The sequence below is a fragment of the Euprymna scolopes genome, chromosome 28 (genome assembly GCF_053919585.1).
Source record: "Euprymna scolopes isolate OS-2025 chromosome 28, ASM5391958v1, whole genome shotgun sequence".
Taxonomy (NCBI): Eukaryota; Metazoa; Mollusca; class Cephalopoda; order Sepiida; family Sepiolidae; genus Euprymna; species Euprymna scolopes.
Window position 1 is genome coordinate 27,872,448 of NC_136509.1, and position 19,534 is coordinate 27,891,981.

Consider the following 19,534-nt stretch of genomic DNA (forward strand, 5'->3'; position numbering starts at 1 on the left):
ATTTGATTAATTTTCTTGTTGATTTTTTTTTTTTTTTTTTTTTGCTTTGTCCTGTCATATCTTCTGATCGTCCCAGTGGCTAAAATTTGATCTCTAATATGTGAGCCAGGTGTCTGGGTCACAACTTATTGTCAAGTAGTGTATGAACTGCATCGATTGGTGCAAATGGAGGAATTGGTGACCACAAATGATATAGAATATTTATGATATTAAGAATGAAAGGTAGTTTGCTTGAAGCATTGCTGGTAAACAAATATGTTAGTGTATTAGAAAGCTGTTAGCAATGTAGAATACTGGGATGATAAAGTGACATGATGCATGAACAAAAGACTAACACCAGAAGACCTCATTTAAATTACAAGTCTTTGTATATGTATATGTTTTCCAAAAATCTTTCCCATAAAAATCAGTAAATATGGGCTTACTGGTAAATGTAACTGGTATGGCAAAATGTCTTTGCTAATTTTGAGAGAGGCCTCATTTTTTTCAAAAAGAAAACAGACCAAAAGTATTCCGTAAAACAAACAACAAATACAAATCCAAGACAGCTGTCATGCAGGCAAATAACAGATCACTTATACCAATTATGTACTGCTTACATCATATCCCTTGTAAGTTCTTTTATGTGTAGTTTTATGCACATGTTTTAATTTCAAAACATTAAACATAACAAAAATAATAATTTGATTTGATGGCCACCTGTCTAATAACAATAAAGTCAAAGCTGGAGTTGCCTCTTCAGATGCAGGCCTGGGTGAGTGATAAAGATATCTAGGTTTGTCCAGTTACCAGAGTCCCCCCTCTCGGCATTGCTGACAAAAGTCTGATGGAAAGGAAAGCCAATACAGTCGGAGCCAGCACAGCTGCAGAAGTTGCTGGAAAGGCGTTTCAGTGCTTCACCATCCACCTATCGGGTCTTATTAGCTAGTGAAGATTTGAAAATACAAGAACCCAAGTTAGCCCAGATGGGCAAACTTGAGTGCTTGTACGGGAAAAATATCCAGTAAATAAAAAGTTGTTTAGTAAATCGTTATTTTTTTTTTTTTCATTTTTATGCACCAAACATGGATATAAATATCACTAAAACATCTGCTGGGTTATAAGCTTCATTTTGGTACCTTACTTGCCTGAGTGGATTGCCTATAGGCTGAGATAAACTGCGTCTCACACACACACACACACACACACACACACACACTGGCAGACATTAGGAAAATTTATAATTAGATTTCCAATTTGTACGAAAATAATGTAGTTATAATAATTGTAGTTATGGGCTGTGTCAAAATAAGTGAAATCCTTAAAAAATAATAGAAATAATGGTGTTTCTGTATTTAACTAGTAAAATAATATTGAATTTCAAGTAAAGCAAATAGTACCTACGTAATTGTCATGTCGCAAATAGTAACATATCCAAAAATTACCGAAAATGATAAAGTAGAAAATGAATTATTCACGAAAGGGTAAAAATGGTTCAAAATGGTTACACATTGAAGTAGGCATATTGGGTCATGTGACGTAAGCAAAGGGAAAGTAACTCTGTTGAAACACCATGTATAACAGACAGAATTTATTTAGAAAACAAAAATAAACATGATGTATGTATATATATATATATATATATAATTTGTAGATTTTTTAAAAATAACTTTTTTTTTTTACTGTTTAAATTTAAAAAAAATTTTATAAAAAAATAACTGATTGAATTTTGGCAATAGATTTCCGAGAAATTGAAAATTGAATTACCTCCCCTGTTAACTTTTCAGTTCAAATCGGAAAATTTTGGAAACCAAAACGCTAGATTTTATAAATGTGTTTTTTCATGATTAAATGATTTTTTTTACCTTATCATTTTTCATAATTTTTAGATATGTTACTATTCGCAACATGACAAAATATGTAGGTACCCTTTGTTTTACTTGAAATTTAATTTTTTTTTTTTTTATTATTTAAATATCGAAGCACCGGAATAATATTAGCAAATTAATAATTAAATTAACAAGAAACTTTAATAATATAATAATAAACTTTAATAAATTCACTGTTATTTCCTGTATCCTACATTGCTAACAGCTTTCTTAACTACTTCAATATTTATGATATTATATTATTCAATTTCATAACTTTACCATTTGGTTAATTGTATTATAAAATCTTAGGACTACTTTGTATCTTTGCATTCTTCAAAATTAGCACAGTAAAACAGACCCAGCTGTAATAAAGAAACTCTTTGTAATATCTATATTTTTTATTGCGGATTGATGACCACAAATGGTACAAGATATAGGTGTTTCTTAACATAGTAATCACTGAAAATTTAACAAAGATTCTTATTTTATGCTTTGAAGGTTTGTCATTGTGTCATCAAGTATTATTCCAAGTTTTGACCTTTTGCCGACGTTTTGTTTGGTACCATCTAAGGCGATGAAAGGAGAGGTGGGGTGGGGGGATGGGGGCTTTTTGTCCAGAATTTCCCCTGTATTAAAAAACAAAAATAAAGAAAAATCTATAAGATGTATGTACTCGTGATGAAATGAAAATATCATATTCCAAATATCACATAAATTGATCAAGTAATTTTATTTTTAAATAAGAAAATGAAATTTTATCGATAGCAGAGGAGCAACTGTTTTGCCACCATTTTGAAAATAAATCTCAAGAAACAAAGGGAAATATGTTAACAATAAATCAAAACTTGCAAGATTTATGAATAATGCCTACCAATTCTCATGAATTATTAAAAATGATTTTCTTTATTTGTTTGCTTAAGTGAGTTTTACAAGTTATGTTGCTTTTTTGCACACTTTACTTAAGAGGAGAGACTATATAAACTCTTACAAAAGAACTATAAAAAAGGGAACTCAAATATCAGCTGAAGTTAATTCCTAACATAAAAAAAAAAAAAAAATGGTGGGGAAGAGTACCTCACCTCTGCGAAACTGACTTTTTTAAACAAACCTTCCAGAACAACCGTTTTTTTTTTTTTTGTTTGTTTGTTTGGGTTTTTTTTGGGGGGGGGGGGATTACACAAGAAACCGACTAAGTATCTCTTTATTGTATTTGGAATTGTAATATATATTTGATAGAATGCAATAATGGCCTTTGTTTGGTTTGTCACTACTTTTATCTTAAAAAAGATGATTGTTCTTGAACAAAAGTGTTTTTGCCTTTGCTGCACATGTTAGAAATAACATTCCAAATAATTTCTAACATATTCAAATAATACTACCTCATCAATTTACATGATTTTTGGAATATGGCAGTTTTGTTTCATCATGGGTATGTATATCATTTCTTTGTTTTTTTCTTTTTAATATAGGAGGAATTTTGGACAAGAACTGAAGTTGGGGTCAAACTATTGGATTCCTGATAGTTTCAGTTCTCTTAGATTCATATCACTATCATTATTACTTCTTACTTACTAGAAGCTCTCGCTCGAGTAATTGTCATTACTAGTGAATCCAGATGGTGTTCCCTGGAGTCTGAGTGATGAGTCTCTAGATTTGCAGCACTTTTTGCTTCTCATTTTGCATTCTCACAACAGCCATTTACACCGACCTCTTGCTGATAGCAGCCATTAGTTTTCTCTGAAATTTTAATTGCTTCTTAACTGACTTACAACTTTTTTATAATTAAAGCAACTTGGAACGAAAAAAAAACCAACAGTTGTCTTAACACACGATACTAATACTTCATGTTAGCTTCTGCTGGTGCTTGTCATATTGTTGCTTGGCAAACAGATGCACATAGCAACATAAACATTTTGCTATTAGAAAAATTACATGTACACATTTAAAGTTTAAAAATACATTTTTAGATGCATCAAGGAAGATTATCAGTGATACCCCCCTCCTATCACTGATTTTGGATACTTTCTTATATTGGTTTATAAAATTATATTAAAAGTGTCTCACTATAATACAAGATGATGCATGAGTTACTTTAACATTTTAAAATATAATTTTTTTTTTTTTTTTAATAAAATAATTTTTAGTGGTGGGACGATTAATCGGAATCGTTAATCGTAAGAATCGTGTATTTTGGGAGGCATCGGAATCGCATCGTTAAAAAATACCTTAATTTTCCGATTCCTTCATTACGATTCTTTTAGTCTGATGTTGAAAAAAAGAAAAAAAATTCCTGATATTTCTAACCGCAAGAGAGAAATAAAAAGAAACCAAAGAAATTCATTATTAACAGGGCAATGCTTAGTGCCCCTGCCCCTCCCTTACAAGGTTCATTCATTCAGATCTATTGTACCTATTTACTATGCCTCCCCACGGGACAGAGTTAGACACCAGGGTCGTTTTTTAACGTGGAGAAAAGGTACAAAAATAAAAATTGTCTCAGTCGTGAAGGATCTCTCCTCCACCGAAAGAGAACAAGAAATAGAAGTGCAGCATCTGAAGAACAGATACTACACTTCGATCTTGTCCCGAAGGCCAAGGAAATTGTAATCAAAACTACAAAAGAGTTAACTTGAAAAGAAGTATACAGGGCTCTACATTGCGAGTAAAAATAAAAAAAAAAAAACGCTTATCTTTTTGGCGATTGTTTTTTTTTTTTACTGACAAATCTTCTAATACTGAATGAAAATGCTTTTTCAACTTATATTTTCTTAAAATAAAACGAGCAAAGTCAAATTATTTAAACAGTAAAAGGTTTAATAGAACAATATACTTTTTTTTCTTTTTTTAAAAGAAGGCTTTTGAAAGAAATATCTCTAAAATGAAATTGATCACGTTGTATTATTTCGCAAAGCTTTGACAGTAGTCGGTTTCTTTTGAAGTTTCAAAAAAATCGACCCCATACCTATCTCTTCCAAACCTAAAGTTATTAAATAACTCCCTTCGTTAATTTAAGGGTAATTAATTCAATTCAGTCAAGTTTTTTTTTTAATTTCATTGAAATAAAATCCATTATTTTTTTTTCTCCAGAAAGATAAAACCCTGAATTTGATTATATTAAAAGCAGAATAATATAATCTTTTTTCTAGAATTTTAAATTGAAAATTAAAAGTGTTTTGCGCAGTTCTTTGCCGAACGAAAAAGAAATTAATATATATATTTTTAAAAGGTTTTGTAATCAGTTAATTTTTATGTCTAAATAATATTTACGATTAATTAAATAATTTCATTTTAAAAAGTATTTATAAATAGAATTTTACTAAGGACTTATAGTTGGGTTTGTATTACTGTACACATAGATTCGAAAAAGTTGTCAAAAAACAAATATATAACAAATAAATGTTATCAAAGGCAAGATAAGTTATTTTTCTACCTAACTGGATATATTTTTCGGGTTTTTATTCAATGTAACATGTTTATTCAGCTCGAAAAGCACACAGTGTTTACCGATGTATTGGAAAATTCAAAATGGCGCCCGAGACTCTCTTTAACACGGTAAGTTTGGGAAAAGATGTTATAAATAATAAACTGTACAAAATACTGCTAGAAACTCGCTCAATATATGTTACCGTGACATATTTTGATATATATTCGGTGTTTTTTTTAATAGTTTTTTGTCTAGTTTATTATTTATAGTACCTTTTCCCGAACTTACCATGTTAAAGAGAGTGTCGGGCGCCATTTTGAATTTTCCAATACATCGGTAAACACTGCATGTTTTTCGAGCTGAATAAACATGTTACATTGAATAAAAACAAAAAAAAAATGTATCCAGTTTGGTAGAAAAGTAACTTATCTTGCCTTTGATAATATTTGTTTGTTATATATTTGTTTTTTGACAACTTTTTCGAATCTATGTGTACAGTAATTTATAAATTATTAAATTAAATATTTATCTTTTTTATATTTAATTAGTATATATTTTCTTTCTCTTCGGCTATATTTTTTTTTTATTGAATTCATTAAATCTGTTAATTATGAGGACCAAAATAATGAATCGTGTGTATTTATTCTCTAATTTTCTTGTTTTTGTTCTGTTATATAAATTCTATTTTATTTGTTTTTTCTCTGAAGGATAAATTCTATTTTCTTTGAGTTTTTTTTTTCTGTATTCCAATTAAGTAAAATTTTCTCTAGAATAAATTTTGCTAATTTTTCCGTTTAGTTTGCTATATAATAATTTTATTTAATCCAAAACACGACGGTGTAGACATAAAATATCTCTTCCAAAGTTAGGGAACATATTTGGGAACTACCGACCATAAGTATAAAACTACCTGGTATATTTCAAAACAATAAATTCCCTAGGAATCGGAATCGGAATCGTACTTGGTATCGGAATCGTTAATCAATATTTTCCTGGAATCGGAATCGTATAAAAATTAGGAATCGTCCCAACACTAATAATTTTGGATTAACGGGACATTATTTTCCAATTCTTAGACTAATAAAGTAATACTCATTTACAAAAAGGATATTTTATTGTAAAATGCTAAAGTGACTTATGCATCACCCTGTACAACAAAATCTTTAAAAGTACAAGAAAAAAAAGAAAAAAGTTAGCCTCTTATATCAACTTCAGCTCTATTGCCTCAGCCAATCAGAATACTTCATATATAGCTAAGCCCTTATTAATACAGAAAAGTATCTTTGAACATTATGCAAAAAAAAAAGATAATAATAATAATAATATTATTCTCCCAGTGTCCTCTAGTTCTTTTCTAATTTAATCCATTTTGAGAGAAAAAAAATAATAATAAAAAAAAAAAAAGGTTGCTGTCTTTTTTACTTCGCAAACAATACCCATACTTAAGTCACTTGTGACTGATACTTGTTTTTGCTGGAATCTTTACTGAATTAATCTCCCTTGGTGTCATACACTCTTTAATAGCTTTTTATAGATATGGAAACAGATACTATTGTCTGTATAAATGTGCACAAGTCGAAGATACATCCTCGACAATCAGCCCGACAATGGTTCTATTGCTGTTGGGCTGAGATATAGTTTTGTTCAATCTTAGTCAATCCACCATTCTAAGCTTTTTTCTCTCTGAGAATGGGTTCGTTTATTGTTAATCACCTTTGGTGACCCTAACAGGGAATGCTAATAAAACTGCTCAGGTATTTTTTGTAGGCACTGATTTCTCAAAAGCCTACCTGGCCTTGTGTATAACCTCTCACAGGAGATAAATAAACAATTGTATTTTTAAAAGTATTTTATTCATTTATTTCTTATTTAAAAATGTCGATTTTGGTTTCTTGTTTGTCAAATTACAGTTTTAAATGATGATTTTACCCACTTATTATTTTGGGGCAGATGCAGGAATTATCACTATTGTTATATTTAAAAATTTTCTTTTTTGATGCATCCCCCTACTCCACCCTGAGCATTGTTTATGTGCATATATACATTTAATTAATTGTGCTTATGTTTTTTTTTTTCAATAAGCATATATTTAAAAAAAATTGTAATTGTTTATTGATTGATGCAGAAATGTTATTACTTTTTATGAATTTTGTTAAATTTTTTGTATACATATTATATATATATATATATATATATATATATATATATATATATATAATATGTGTCTATAAGTGTATACGAGTGCAGTTCAAAAAGTTTATCACCTCACTCAAAAAGAATATCTCCGTTATAAAAAATAACCTATCATCAAAATTGGCTAATTGAAAAAAAAAAACAACTTATTGTTAAATATCTGAATTAACAGTCCACACGAGATACTAGATTCTTATAATATATAAAGTCAAGTCAGTCTTTTTCTCAATGTTTGTCATTTATAGCTTTCTTCCTACAAAATCAACATTTGATTCTGGTTTGTCAGTTGTTCTTGTGAATCTTTGCAGCATGTTATTCAGAATAAAATGTAATTGGATTTAATGGTCTTCAGAAAATACTTTGTTCAAGTCGGAATTATTTTAAAAATAACTACCAACTTAAAAAGAAAATAGATGTAATTTTTTATTTGTCCATACAGAGCTATTTTCTTTTAGTTAGAAATAATAATAAACTGAAAAAGTGTAAAAAAAAATATCAAAAGCTGAACAAATTACAAATACATACACTACCAGGAAACGTTGAATCGGGACAGATAGTTTTGGAACTAAAATGTTCTTTATTGATGAGGCTTTGAAGATTTTGAATGACTCGTATATAATTTCCTCTTTTATCCCAAAATTTTCCATTTGCTTCACCAGAATGTCTTCATAAATATTTGCACATTCATAAAATCAGTAAGTGCAGAAGATGTTCAATGCTGTTTTTCTTTTTAAGGTCATTTTGGGCCATGACCTATTACATTTAAAAGTAATTTTCTTATATATCTTAAGCTAGAACAGAGTGTAAAACTTTGGTGCTGGATTGTTAAAGTGCAAATGCCAATTTTACGAGATTTCAATGCACATAAGGTCAAAGATATAGAAGAGTAGAAAAGTGTGAGTTGCCTGAAATTTAGCTGTAAAGTTCTGCTGGAGGGCAGCTACTATTCAATGCGCCATAATGGAGTGTGTAAATATCTCCATTAGACGATCTGTAACAGGGCTCTATGGACAGCTTTATCTTTAGTTGACCTTTGACAACTAAATATTTTTGTTTACTAGCCAAATAGAAAAGTTAGAAAATTGTGATGGAAAATAAAGAAGGATATCTCATATTATTTTGATTCTTCGAACTACTGGTCTCATCTTGAGTGTCATTTTCACAATGTTTTGGTTGTGCAATCTCCGACCTTCTTCAGGTGAATCTTGTTGAACTCTGGAATGTTTCTGTCAAACTCAAGAATTTGGACAGAATTTCAAACGGAATCTTTTCTTTACTTCACAAGGGTAGCATGTTCTCATTGTGTCAGGCAGTTTTAAGTAATTCGCAGTTGTATTTTTTTCGATTGCCCATGCTGAGGATTGAACCATCAACCTTCAGGAGAATATCACTTTTACAATTGATTTTTCCAAGTACTCTAAACACTGTCACGGGTTCTTTCGGCCATTTCATAGTTCAACAAGGTACACCTGAAGAAAGTAGGAGGTTGCATCAACCAAGACCTTGTGAAAATGACACTCAAGATGAGAACAGTAAGTAGACTTAAGAATACAAATAATACGAATAACCAATCCTCATCTCAAAAACTCAGAAACACAAGAAGGATATCTCTATAAAAGATGTGGTGAGACATCAAGATAGCTGTTCTGTATTCCTTGGCAATAATATACTTTAGAATTGAAGTGTAGGGGTAGTTCGTTAGATGAATAATCCTAGAGCCAGCTTGAACCCCATATGAAACGTACACAGTTTCAATGAAATAGTTTATTGAATACTGGCAGAACCAGAATGTTAATTAAAAAATATTAAGTACCTTTTAATTTTTTATGAATATATGCTTTAAATTATTTTATTGGAATAAAATGTTGCAGATTCTGTGCAGCTTGATTGCCATATATATTTTCAACACTTACTAGAAAGCTTTACTAACGTATTGCGCACGGTTGAAATAAGTATTGAAAATGCGTACATAAAATATATCTCCTTATAAAATTTTATGTGGACACATGATATTTATATGTGCGTGTGTTGATGATACCTGTAATAATATTAGGACTATAGTGAATTTATGACAGCAAATTTATTCAGCGATTGCAGGAGATTAATTTACTTACCAGAAAAATAATTTTCCAACAAAGGACTAAAAAGTTTATATATATAGTTTTAAAGATTAAAAAACCTCCAAGATATATATATATATATATATATATATATATATATATATATATATATATATAGTTTTAAAGATTAAAAAAAATTCCAAGAGATATATAGTTTTAAAGATTAAAAAAAAATTCCAAGAGATATATAGTTTTAAAGATTAAAAAAAAATTCCAAGAGATATATAGTTTTAAAGATTAAAAAAAAATTCCAAGAGATATATAGTTTTAAAGATTAAAAAAAAATTCCAAGAGATATATAGTTTTAAAGATTAAAAAAAAATTCCAAGAGATATATAGTTTTAAAGATTAAAAAAAAATTCCAAGAGATATATAGTTTTAAAGATTAAAAAAAAATTCCAAGAGATATATAGTTTTAAAGATTAAAAAAAATTCCAAGAGATATATAGTTTTAAAGATTAAAAAAAAATTCCAAGAGATATATAGTTTTAAAGATTAAAAAAAAATTCCAAGAGATATATAGTTTTAAAGATTAAAAAAAAATTCCAAGAGATATATAGTTTTAAAGATTAAAAAAAAATTCCAAGAGATATATAGTTTTAAAGATTAAAAAAAAATTCCAAGAGATATATAGTTTTAAAGATTAAAAAAAAATTCCAAGAGATATATAGTTTTAAAGATTAAAAAAAAATTCCAAGAGATATATAGTTTTAAAGATTAAAAAAAAACTTCCAAAATATATATTGCTTTTTGTTATATAATAGCAAAATTCTAAACTACAATATTATTTATATTTTAAATGTGCATATATTTTTTAAAGACATCTTCCATGCAATTTTTCTGGCTGTAGCCTTGTTTTTTTCATAGCTAAACCAAGAAACTCTGGACAGAGGACAAAACAACAACAAGAAAATTTTTTTTTCTGCCTGCATGTTCAGCTCTGTAGAATTTGCAAAGACTTTGGTTTGCATGACGCTGCTAAATGTTTGTATTCTTCAAATCATTCAGAGATGTTTAAAGGATAAATGTATTGAAATGCTATTTGTTAATGTTGTTCTGATAGGGCATTTGTGTAAACTCTCTTTTAACGATCTCAGGGGACACCATGGGAATAAATTTTTTGAGTTTGTAGATGTTTGTTTTATTTTTTACCTAATATGCAACCTTATCTATTTCAATGAAAAATTAAATAATTTTAATTATTTGGATTAATCTTATCTTGAGTGTTCTCAATGTTTTGGCTTATATAACCTTCAACCTTTTCTAGGTGCATCTTGTTCAACTTCTTGACTCTTGGTGCAATGAATAAACGGATAATCCTTATGACTTTATTCCTTTAGAATATATAAAGGAAATGTTTAAACAAATTACTTGAAGTCTTGGAGATTTACCAGGAAGATTTCATGGAGATCTTCCAGGAATGATTCGGTCACTATTTCTCTGATGTAATTTTGATTGATTTGGAAATTTTTTTTATTTCTTTTAGATACGTCTTTTCAAACTCTGGAATTATGTTAAACTTGGGATTTTCTGCAGAATTTAAAGCTGAAACCTTGATTTAATCCACAAGGATAGCCCATTCGGTCAGCCATGTAGACTGGGTAGCATTAAGAAATTCTTAATTATATTCTTAGTATCAGCTGTGGATTGAATAAAGGGTCCTGTTCAAAATGCGATACAGATACCCAAGTTCAGCAACATTCATTATTTACACTTATTTCGTGCTTATCATAAAATCTAGTGCTGCCAGATCAGGCTGTCTGAAGATATTGGCTTCCTGACCTAAACTGCACCAAACACTGGCGTTATTGTCCCCCTCCCCATTTCCCTTTGCAAAACTCAATCATGTTATGCAAAGCCAAACACAAAGAAACAACAATCTTTCTCTGCAAAACTGCTAAACCAAACCAAACACCATAAATAAATATTTGACGATTCAAATAACTTGAACCTTTCACCAAAATGATTGGATTCAGCGTTAAATAACCTGAAAGAGTTGATATGCCAAAAAGCAAAACAATCGAACTTTATCATATGAAGTTCTGCAGATTCTTAAATTTTCCAGCTTCTCTTTTTGCTCCCGAGCAAACCTAATAATTTGTCATTGACTCTCCTTTAAAATGAATTTCAATGACATATCTGCAATAACCACATCATGAAAAAAAAAAAAATTAAAAAATTACAATTTTGTCATGATACTAAATTCTTAGGTGAATGAAGTGGAGAAAGGGATAAAGAAAGTCTAAAAAAATAACATCTGAATCCAACCAGCTCGCTTGCCAAAGAAAGATTTTGTTATCCTCTTTGCCACATCTAAATTCTGACTTCTTTATCTATGGCATATACTGACACATAGCTTTAATTCTATTCTTTAACTTTTAATGAATTTTCCAATGTCTCACTATTCTAGCCTCATGTAGAAAATTCCGTTTTTAACATTATTTTATGCAACCATATCTAATCTTGCCACTCATTAACATTGGGTGAATATACAATGTTTAAATTCTCTGAATCTAATTTTTTTCATGGCTTCTCCAACTTTAGAAAACTGATCATAGAAACAGGATGAGGTGAAAAATAATTCATTTGAAAATAAGTGAGAATTTAGTAAATTGAAGACAATCAAATTTTTGTCATTTTTTTTTTTTTTTTTTATAATTGTTGACTTTTACCAGAAATATTTTGCTACAGAAATCTGTTTGCAGACAACATATACAAATTAGCATATTAAGCGATGCTCTTTGTGTAAACAAACTGAGTTTAGGTATTTAGACAATGTGAAAACATTGTTAATTCACTGCCCGCTTAGCAGCAGCCGAATAGTGCAATGGTTAGAAGCTCCGACTGTAATTTGGGCGGTCGGGTTTCGATCCTAGCTTGAGGTAGTTGCTTGTCTACCTGCACTGATGAGCTGTGAAACAGCGAAACAGTATTGTATGTGGATGACTAATATATATATATATATATATATATATATATATATATATACACACATATACTAGCAGCGTGACCCGATGTTGCCCGGTATTGAATGATGATCAACGAATGTTTCACACTTGCATATTTTTATTGTCATTAAAATCAATGTTTTGCAAGCAGGACATGAAGCAGAACTGAACTTTCTCTGTGAGATATGTCATTTATAAGACTATTAGTACGGTTTCCCCCCCATGTCACACGGGGGAAAATTGTAACATAACTTTTATCCCTCCCTCTTTTTGCAGATTAACTCAGTTGGCAGAATGAAAGAGTGGAGACGTTGAGATTTTGGTTTTGATTCCTTATAATGACAGCCCCTTTATTTGTGGAAACGTATTATTTTACTATAAACATAGCAGTTAAGATGTTAGTATAATTTAGTTTTAATGCCATATTTTCCATTTGTAAAAAAAAAGAGATATTCATTTACCAAAATTCAGAATACGGATAGACATACAAAGAGAAAGTGATGCCTATACTGCTACTTATGGCTTGACAGGTGATAACTGAAAGCGTTCAGTCGTATTATTTAGGTGTGAATGCTTATAAAATGAAGAATAAAGTTGATAAATAAGAATGAGATGTTTCTTAAAACAAGATTCGCACATACTTAAAAAGTCTTTGAATTTTGACTTTTGCCTTAAAAAGGCCTTATTTCTATTATTACCTTAAAAAATCCTTGAAAATTGTATTCTTTATGTCCAGTAAAAATTTGTGCCAAAATATTAAAAATAAAAGCAAAATATTATTAAATTATTTTTAAAGTTTTAATAAAAATGCTATTAAGATATTTTTTATTTGAAAATAAAATCCAAATACAGTGTTCTGACATTGCATAGTAATATTGTAAGATACAAGAGTTATGCCCCTTTTTTTTGGGGGGGGGGTTCGGGTTCAAATCTACCTCTATTTTTGCTTTCATTTACAGTTTAATTTTTTGTGGGAGGCTCAAAAGTGGGGTATTAGTGGCAACCACCATAAATAAAATTCACCCCCCCCCCTCTTTAAAAAAAACAAACTTTCTTTTCTCAGTTCGGACACTCCAATGGCAACCTGAACTTTTTGAATCGCTGTGCATTGTAAAACATACCCCAAATTTTGTTTGGAGAAGGCCTTGAAAAACTTAGAAAAGTCCTTGAAAATGAACATTGAAAATATGGACGAATCCTGTAAGAGTAGAATGACAAGCCTGATTAATTTCATTTGTCTAGCAAGTGTTACTTGGATATCCACAGCAAATTATGTCAGATTTTGTATGTATGGGGTGAACAACCTTCATCTATGCAGTTGTGATTTAAAAAAAAAATTATATTTTTAAAAATCAGACGATTTCATTGGTTGATAATTTTTTAATAAATTTGTACTCAGAACAGCATCTAATCATTTGACTGGTTTCCCCTCTTTTGGAATAACTTGTTTGATAAAACTAGTGAGTTAATCTCTGCCGCTGTTATTCCATTTTGATTTGAATATAATATGTAACCAGTGTTACTAGATTAGCCTGTCTGTAGATATCAGGTTTATGACTTAAATACACAAATACTGATGTTTTTTTTTTGTTTTTTTTTTTTTCATTTCCCTTTGCAAAACTCAATCATTTTATGCAAAGCCAAAAACAAAAATAACAAACTTTCTCTACATGAATAAATATTTGAAAATATATATAACTTGAAGTATAAAAGCTTTGCAAAGAATGATTTAACCTGAAAAGGGTTGTTATGATGAAAAAAAAAACCCCAAAAAAACAAAACAGCCAAATCAAACACCATGAATAAATATTTTAAGGTGTAAAAAAAAAAAATTTAATCATAAAATTTTTTTTTCCAAAATGACTGGATTTAGCATTAAATAACTCAAAAAGTGTTTATATGTTGTAAAAAAAACAAAAAGAAACAAAAAAAAACAACAACAACAAACTAAATGGCATAAATAAATATCTGAAGTGATAAAGAACTTGGAGCGTAATTTTTTTTTTTCCAAAATGATTGGATTCAGCATTAAATAACTCCAAAAGAGTTGATATGCTATACAACAAAACCATAATTTCTACCTTTGTCAGCCATTACTAAACTCTATTTATATAAAGTTAACATAAAAGAATGAAAATTACAAATGAATATTGCAGAATATTCATTAAAAACTGCGGTGCTTCTATACTGTACGAGCAAAATTCTAAAATTGAAAATTTTAATTTCAAGTAAAACAAATGGTATCTATATCATTATGTTGCAAATAGTAACATATACAAAAATTACAAAAAAATAAGGTAGAAAAATAATTATTAATGAAAAAGAAAAGAAATTTGTGAAATAGAGTGATTCCACTTGATTTTGCTCACAAAAAGAGGAGTTAACAGGGGAGATAATTAAATTCTCTCGCTTACATCATGTGATGAAATGTAATGCAAATCAAAATACCGGGCACATTTGTTATATAACCTTTTATATATATATATATATATATATATATATATATATATATATATATATATATATATATATATATAAGGTTTTATATATATATATATAAAACCTTTATTGAAAACTGTTTTTTTTATTAATAACTATTTTTCTACCTTATCGTTTTCGTAATTTTTGGATATATATTATAATGATTAGTTGCATTTTACTTAACCAAAAGAAAAAAATTAGTTTGTACTCATAATTTTTATTATCTTTTTATCCCGACAAGTGTTAACATATGCCTTACATGAGTTTGGCAGCCAATAACGAAAAATATTGTGGTTTGTTTATTTAACTGTCTTTTAGAGACATTAAAAAAAAATGAATAAAAAAAGAAGATGCAGTGCTCAAACCAAAATAGAATGACTCGCAACATTGATGCTGAAAATTAAAATGGAATAAATTACAATATTTATTAATCCATGAAATATTCAAACAAGAATAAAGAATATTATTATTAAGAATTATTCTTTATTTTGATTCTTTGTTTGAATATTTAGTAGATTAACAAATATTGTAATTTCTTCAATTTTTATTTTCATTATCAATTTTCTTAATTGCTCTACCTAGCATATTGATCTTTTTTATTTCCATAGGTTTTTATATAAAGATAATATTTACTTTTGTAATTATATATATATATATATATATATATATATATATATATATATATATAACATTATCTTGTCATTCAAATAATTTTTATTAAATAGAAACAACACCTTTGTCTCTTGACCCTTTCATTCAATTGTTCAAATTAAGACATTTGAAGAACTGAAGAATTGAATAAAAGATGATTATGCAAATATTGTTGATTCTATTTGATCAAATCTTTTTTTTTTCTTCTTAAAGAAAAAAAGATACTATTTCTACTGGGTTCTACAAAAAAAAAAAAAAAAGAAAAAGAAAAATAGCAACCCTTCACCTCACTACTAACACCTCTCACCTCCACCAGTTTCAGAAGCCTCTTTACACTGGTCATAACAATGGTAAAACACCCTGGGTTGATCACAGTCATTTCTCTTGTGAACTTTCAGATTATATTTCCCAAACCTTGAGGAAAATGAGTGAGTTGTTTCCTGCTTCATTTGGTTTTCCTTTTCTATTTTTTTTCTCTCCTTTCAATTCGATATACCCTCCTTTTTTTTTTTTTTAACAAAATGGTTACCTCATATGACGTCACTTCCTGCATGAATCTTTAACAAAACATTTTTTCTCCTCCAACCTTTTTCCTCTCCATCTTTTTCTGCACCTTGCTGCTTATTCTTTAAAAACCTTGCCATCTGCATATCTGTCTCTTATTTTTTTTTTCTTTTGTCGTTTTTTTTTTTTTTTAAAGAAGCACTTGTTTATCATGATTTTTGTACACTTTTATATCTGCCTGATTTTTCAGCTGTTCATTTGAATTACAATGAAGATTGGATGCCTGTCTATAACCAAAACAACGTCACAAAAAATATAACATCATATCCACAAATATATTTAAAGAGAAAAAAATCTAATCTTAAACCTTCAGAATTATTGTGCCCTATTGTAATATTAATATTGCAATTATCATCTACTGATAATATTTCATTCAAAACAGTCATTAATAACATATTAATATGTATAGATTTGATTGAATATGTAGGTATAGATCAGAAAGAGAAAATAAGCAAAGAACAATGTTAATGAATTTTTGAGATGAGGATTGATTATTCCTATTATTGTTCTTATCTTGAGTATAATTCGCACATATGAGTTGATGTAATATATATATATATATATATATATATATATATATATAATGATTCTTTAAGGGGTACAAAATTTATATAATGCAATCATGAAAGGAAGGCGAAAATTCATGATTAAAACATTAAAATAAAGTCAGTGTTTAAAATAAAGTTAACGGAGTGAAGAGAAGAAAGAAGAAAAAAAATGACGGAGTCAGCTGACCGGTTTTGCCCTCGCTTTATCAAAGCTGTATCAAGGGATTTGAGAGAGAAAAAAAAACACGAATGGGAATCGAAATTATGTGCAAATAAAAATAACGTTGCATTATATTATGTATGGGGAAACAAAAAAGAAAAATATTGGGGGAAATCGATTGAAATACAGAAACGTTATATTACTCGAAGCTCTTAGAGACTACTCACGCTCAAACCCAAGAGGCATTCCTTCTGCTTACAGAGGGAAGGCCTTCTCAACCGAACGTGAATAGTCTCCAAGATCTTTAAATGAAATAGTGAGTGAGCATGACTTAGGATTGAAAAAGAATTCATTCTAAAGTTTGTTGCACAAGACGGGGTTTATATGTATTGGTAATTACGTCTGTTGTTTGGTATGTCCCATTTCTGATTTTAGTAGGTACATGTTGTTGAACTCTTCCATCCAATCTTAATGTTGTTCAACCCACATAGTTGGCACTGCAACTACATTCAAAATTGTAAATTACATTATTATTATGATGGGGCAGGTAGAACATCTTTTCGAGAGGATGGCATTAACGTTCTCGTAGAGAACACAACACGTACATTTGAAGCAAAATAACAATTTTGCACTGTTGAGCTGATTTGCTTTGCAAATTTCTCACTTACTGTCTCCAGCCAAAGTAAATGCAGATATACTGAGCATTTATTAGCTGTTTAAATTTTAGTTACAGAGGACTCTGCTATTTTCTTCTGTATAACTGACCTAATCACATTCAAAGGGTACCAATCAATCATCCAATTTTGATTTTGAGCAGATCATTAGGGCACGATGTGTTAGGGTCCAAATTAAACTTGTCTTACGTTTTCGGGGGCAGAATGAATCCAAATGTGTATACAGTCCAGTGAACGTAGGTTTCCGGTATATTGATGTAAGGTAACTGGATGGTGTTTTCGTTACCAATACATCAAGGAGAGCTATGGACGAATTAGACTCTACTTCATAAGTATACTGTGAATGCGGGATGCATCTTATTAAGTAAGGAGAAAAAATTATTTACCTCTGTTTGGTTATTGAAAAGGCAAAATGTGTCGTCCACATAGAGAAACTAGACCCAAGGTTTCATGGGTCCAGAGAGCAATTGTTCTTCATGGAAACCCATGAAAATATTCGCCATTATCGGGCCCAAAACCGAGCCCATCGACACACCTTCTATTTGCTGATACATTACATCGCTGAAACTGAATTTAACAGATGTAGTGGCCAATTTCATCAGCTCAACGAATATACTTTCAGAAATGGGAGGAGGCGATATCTGACTACGATATAAAAAATCTGTACAGCTATCTATAGTCTCTGAAATCGGGACGCAAGTAAACAGGTTGATAATGTCATAAGAACACATAAATTTATTAACAACCTTAGACTTTTGAATAAAGTCTGCAAAATGAAATGAATCTTTAAAACAGTATTTATTATAATATTTTAATACTGATTGCAAAATATTTAAGATCCATTTTGCAATTTTATGCTGTGATGACCCTACCATAGATAAAATTGGCCTTAAGGAAATACCTACTTTATGAGTTTTCGGTAAACCATATAATCTAGGTCCTGGATATGACCTTAAACTATATCCGATGGTGAGGGCCCCAGCTTGCAGGCCTTAGGGAGTGTGGAGCCACCCTTTAATTGCGATTGCTCCCAGGTCCACTCTGACCCGGAGTGGTAGCACCTGTTAGGGTCCCAACTATGGGTTAAATAGAATACGACTTAAAAAACAAATATACTATATTAAAAAATCGTTCTTCAAAATCACCAGATTTGGCATTAAATAACCTGAAAAGGGTTGATATGCTGTAAAACAAAACAACCAACCAACCAACCATATAATCTAGGGTGGATCAATCCTGAGGATCTAATCTCATTAGCTATGCCTGATGGAAGTACACCACTCTTAACCCACTTGATTAATTTCTTTTGAAATTTGGATTCTAAAGAAGTTGTACAATCATTAGTTGCGACAAGGCCCATTTTTATAAATTTATCAGTGTCGTTCAATATGGTAGACATTTTGTCGACATAATTATGATGATCTAGTATTACAACCCCTGAACCTTTATCTGATCTAGTAATGACTAACGATTTATTTTTTTTCAAAGTTTTAATAACTAAATAATGCTCTTTGCACCATTTAAACTCTGAATGGGAAATTGGTTTACTTGCATAGCTGGGAGCCAGGTCATTTAATCTTGCTTTTAAATCCCTTACTTTAATTTCAGAGACTGGTGAAAGTTTTTTTGCTTGGGCATTTAGGATTTCAAATTCAGAAAATACCTCTTCCCGTTTAACACCAGGTAATGGTATACAAAAGTCTAAACCAGGATCAAGTATTAATAGTTCAAAAGGAGATAGATCATGGGAAGATAGATTTAAGACATTCTTGCCAATATTGGAGTTGGTGGTACATCCAAACTTCTTGCTGCAATTTTCTGTTAAATTTAAGAACTAGTTTTTTATGACCACTTTCCTATAAAATTGCAATATACTTTGCAAACCAAATTTTATCAAAGCACGATAAACTGCTCGCTGCTT

The 19,534-nt window shown here is 29.7% G+C and overlaps 1 protein-coding gene across 28 annotated transcripts in view; it reads left to right on the forward strand.

Moving 5' to 3' along the window:
* The window catches only part of LOC145249540 (uncharacterized), a 917,547-nt gene that overhangs the window by 600,508 nt on the left and 297,505 nt on the right, over positions 1–19,534 (forward strand). For 18 of the 28 annotated variants that reach the window (XM_080111167.1, XM_080111174.1, XM_080111165.1 and 15 more), the window contains one exon: positions 16,066–16,095. The exons of the other annotated variants lie outside the window; for them this stretch is intronic. In XM_080111167.1, coding sequence (XP_079967293.1) covers positions 16,066–16,095 — 30 coding nt within the window. The remainder of the gene's footprint in view (positions 1–16,065; positions 16,096–19,534) is intronic. 28 annotated transcript variants of the gene reach the window in all.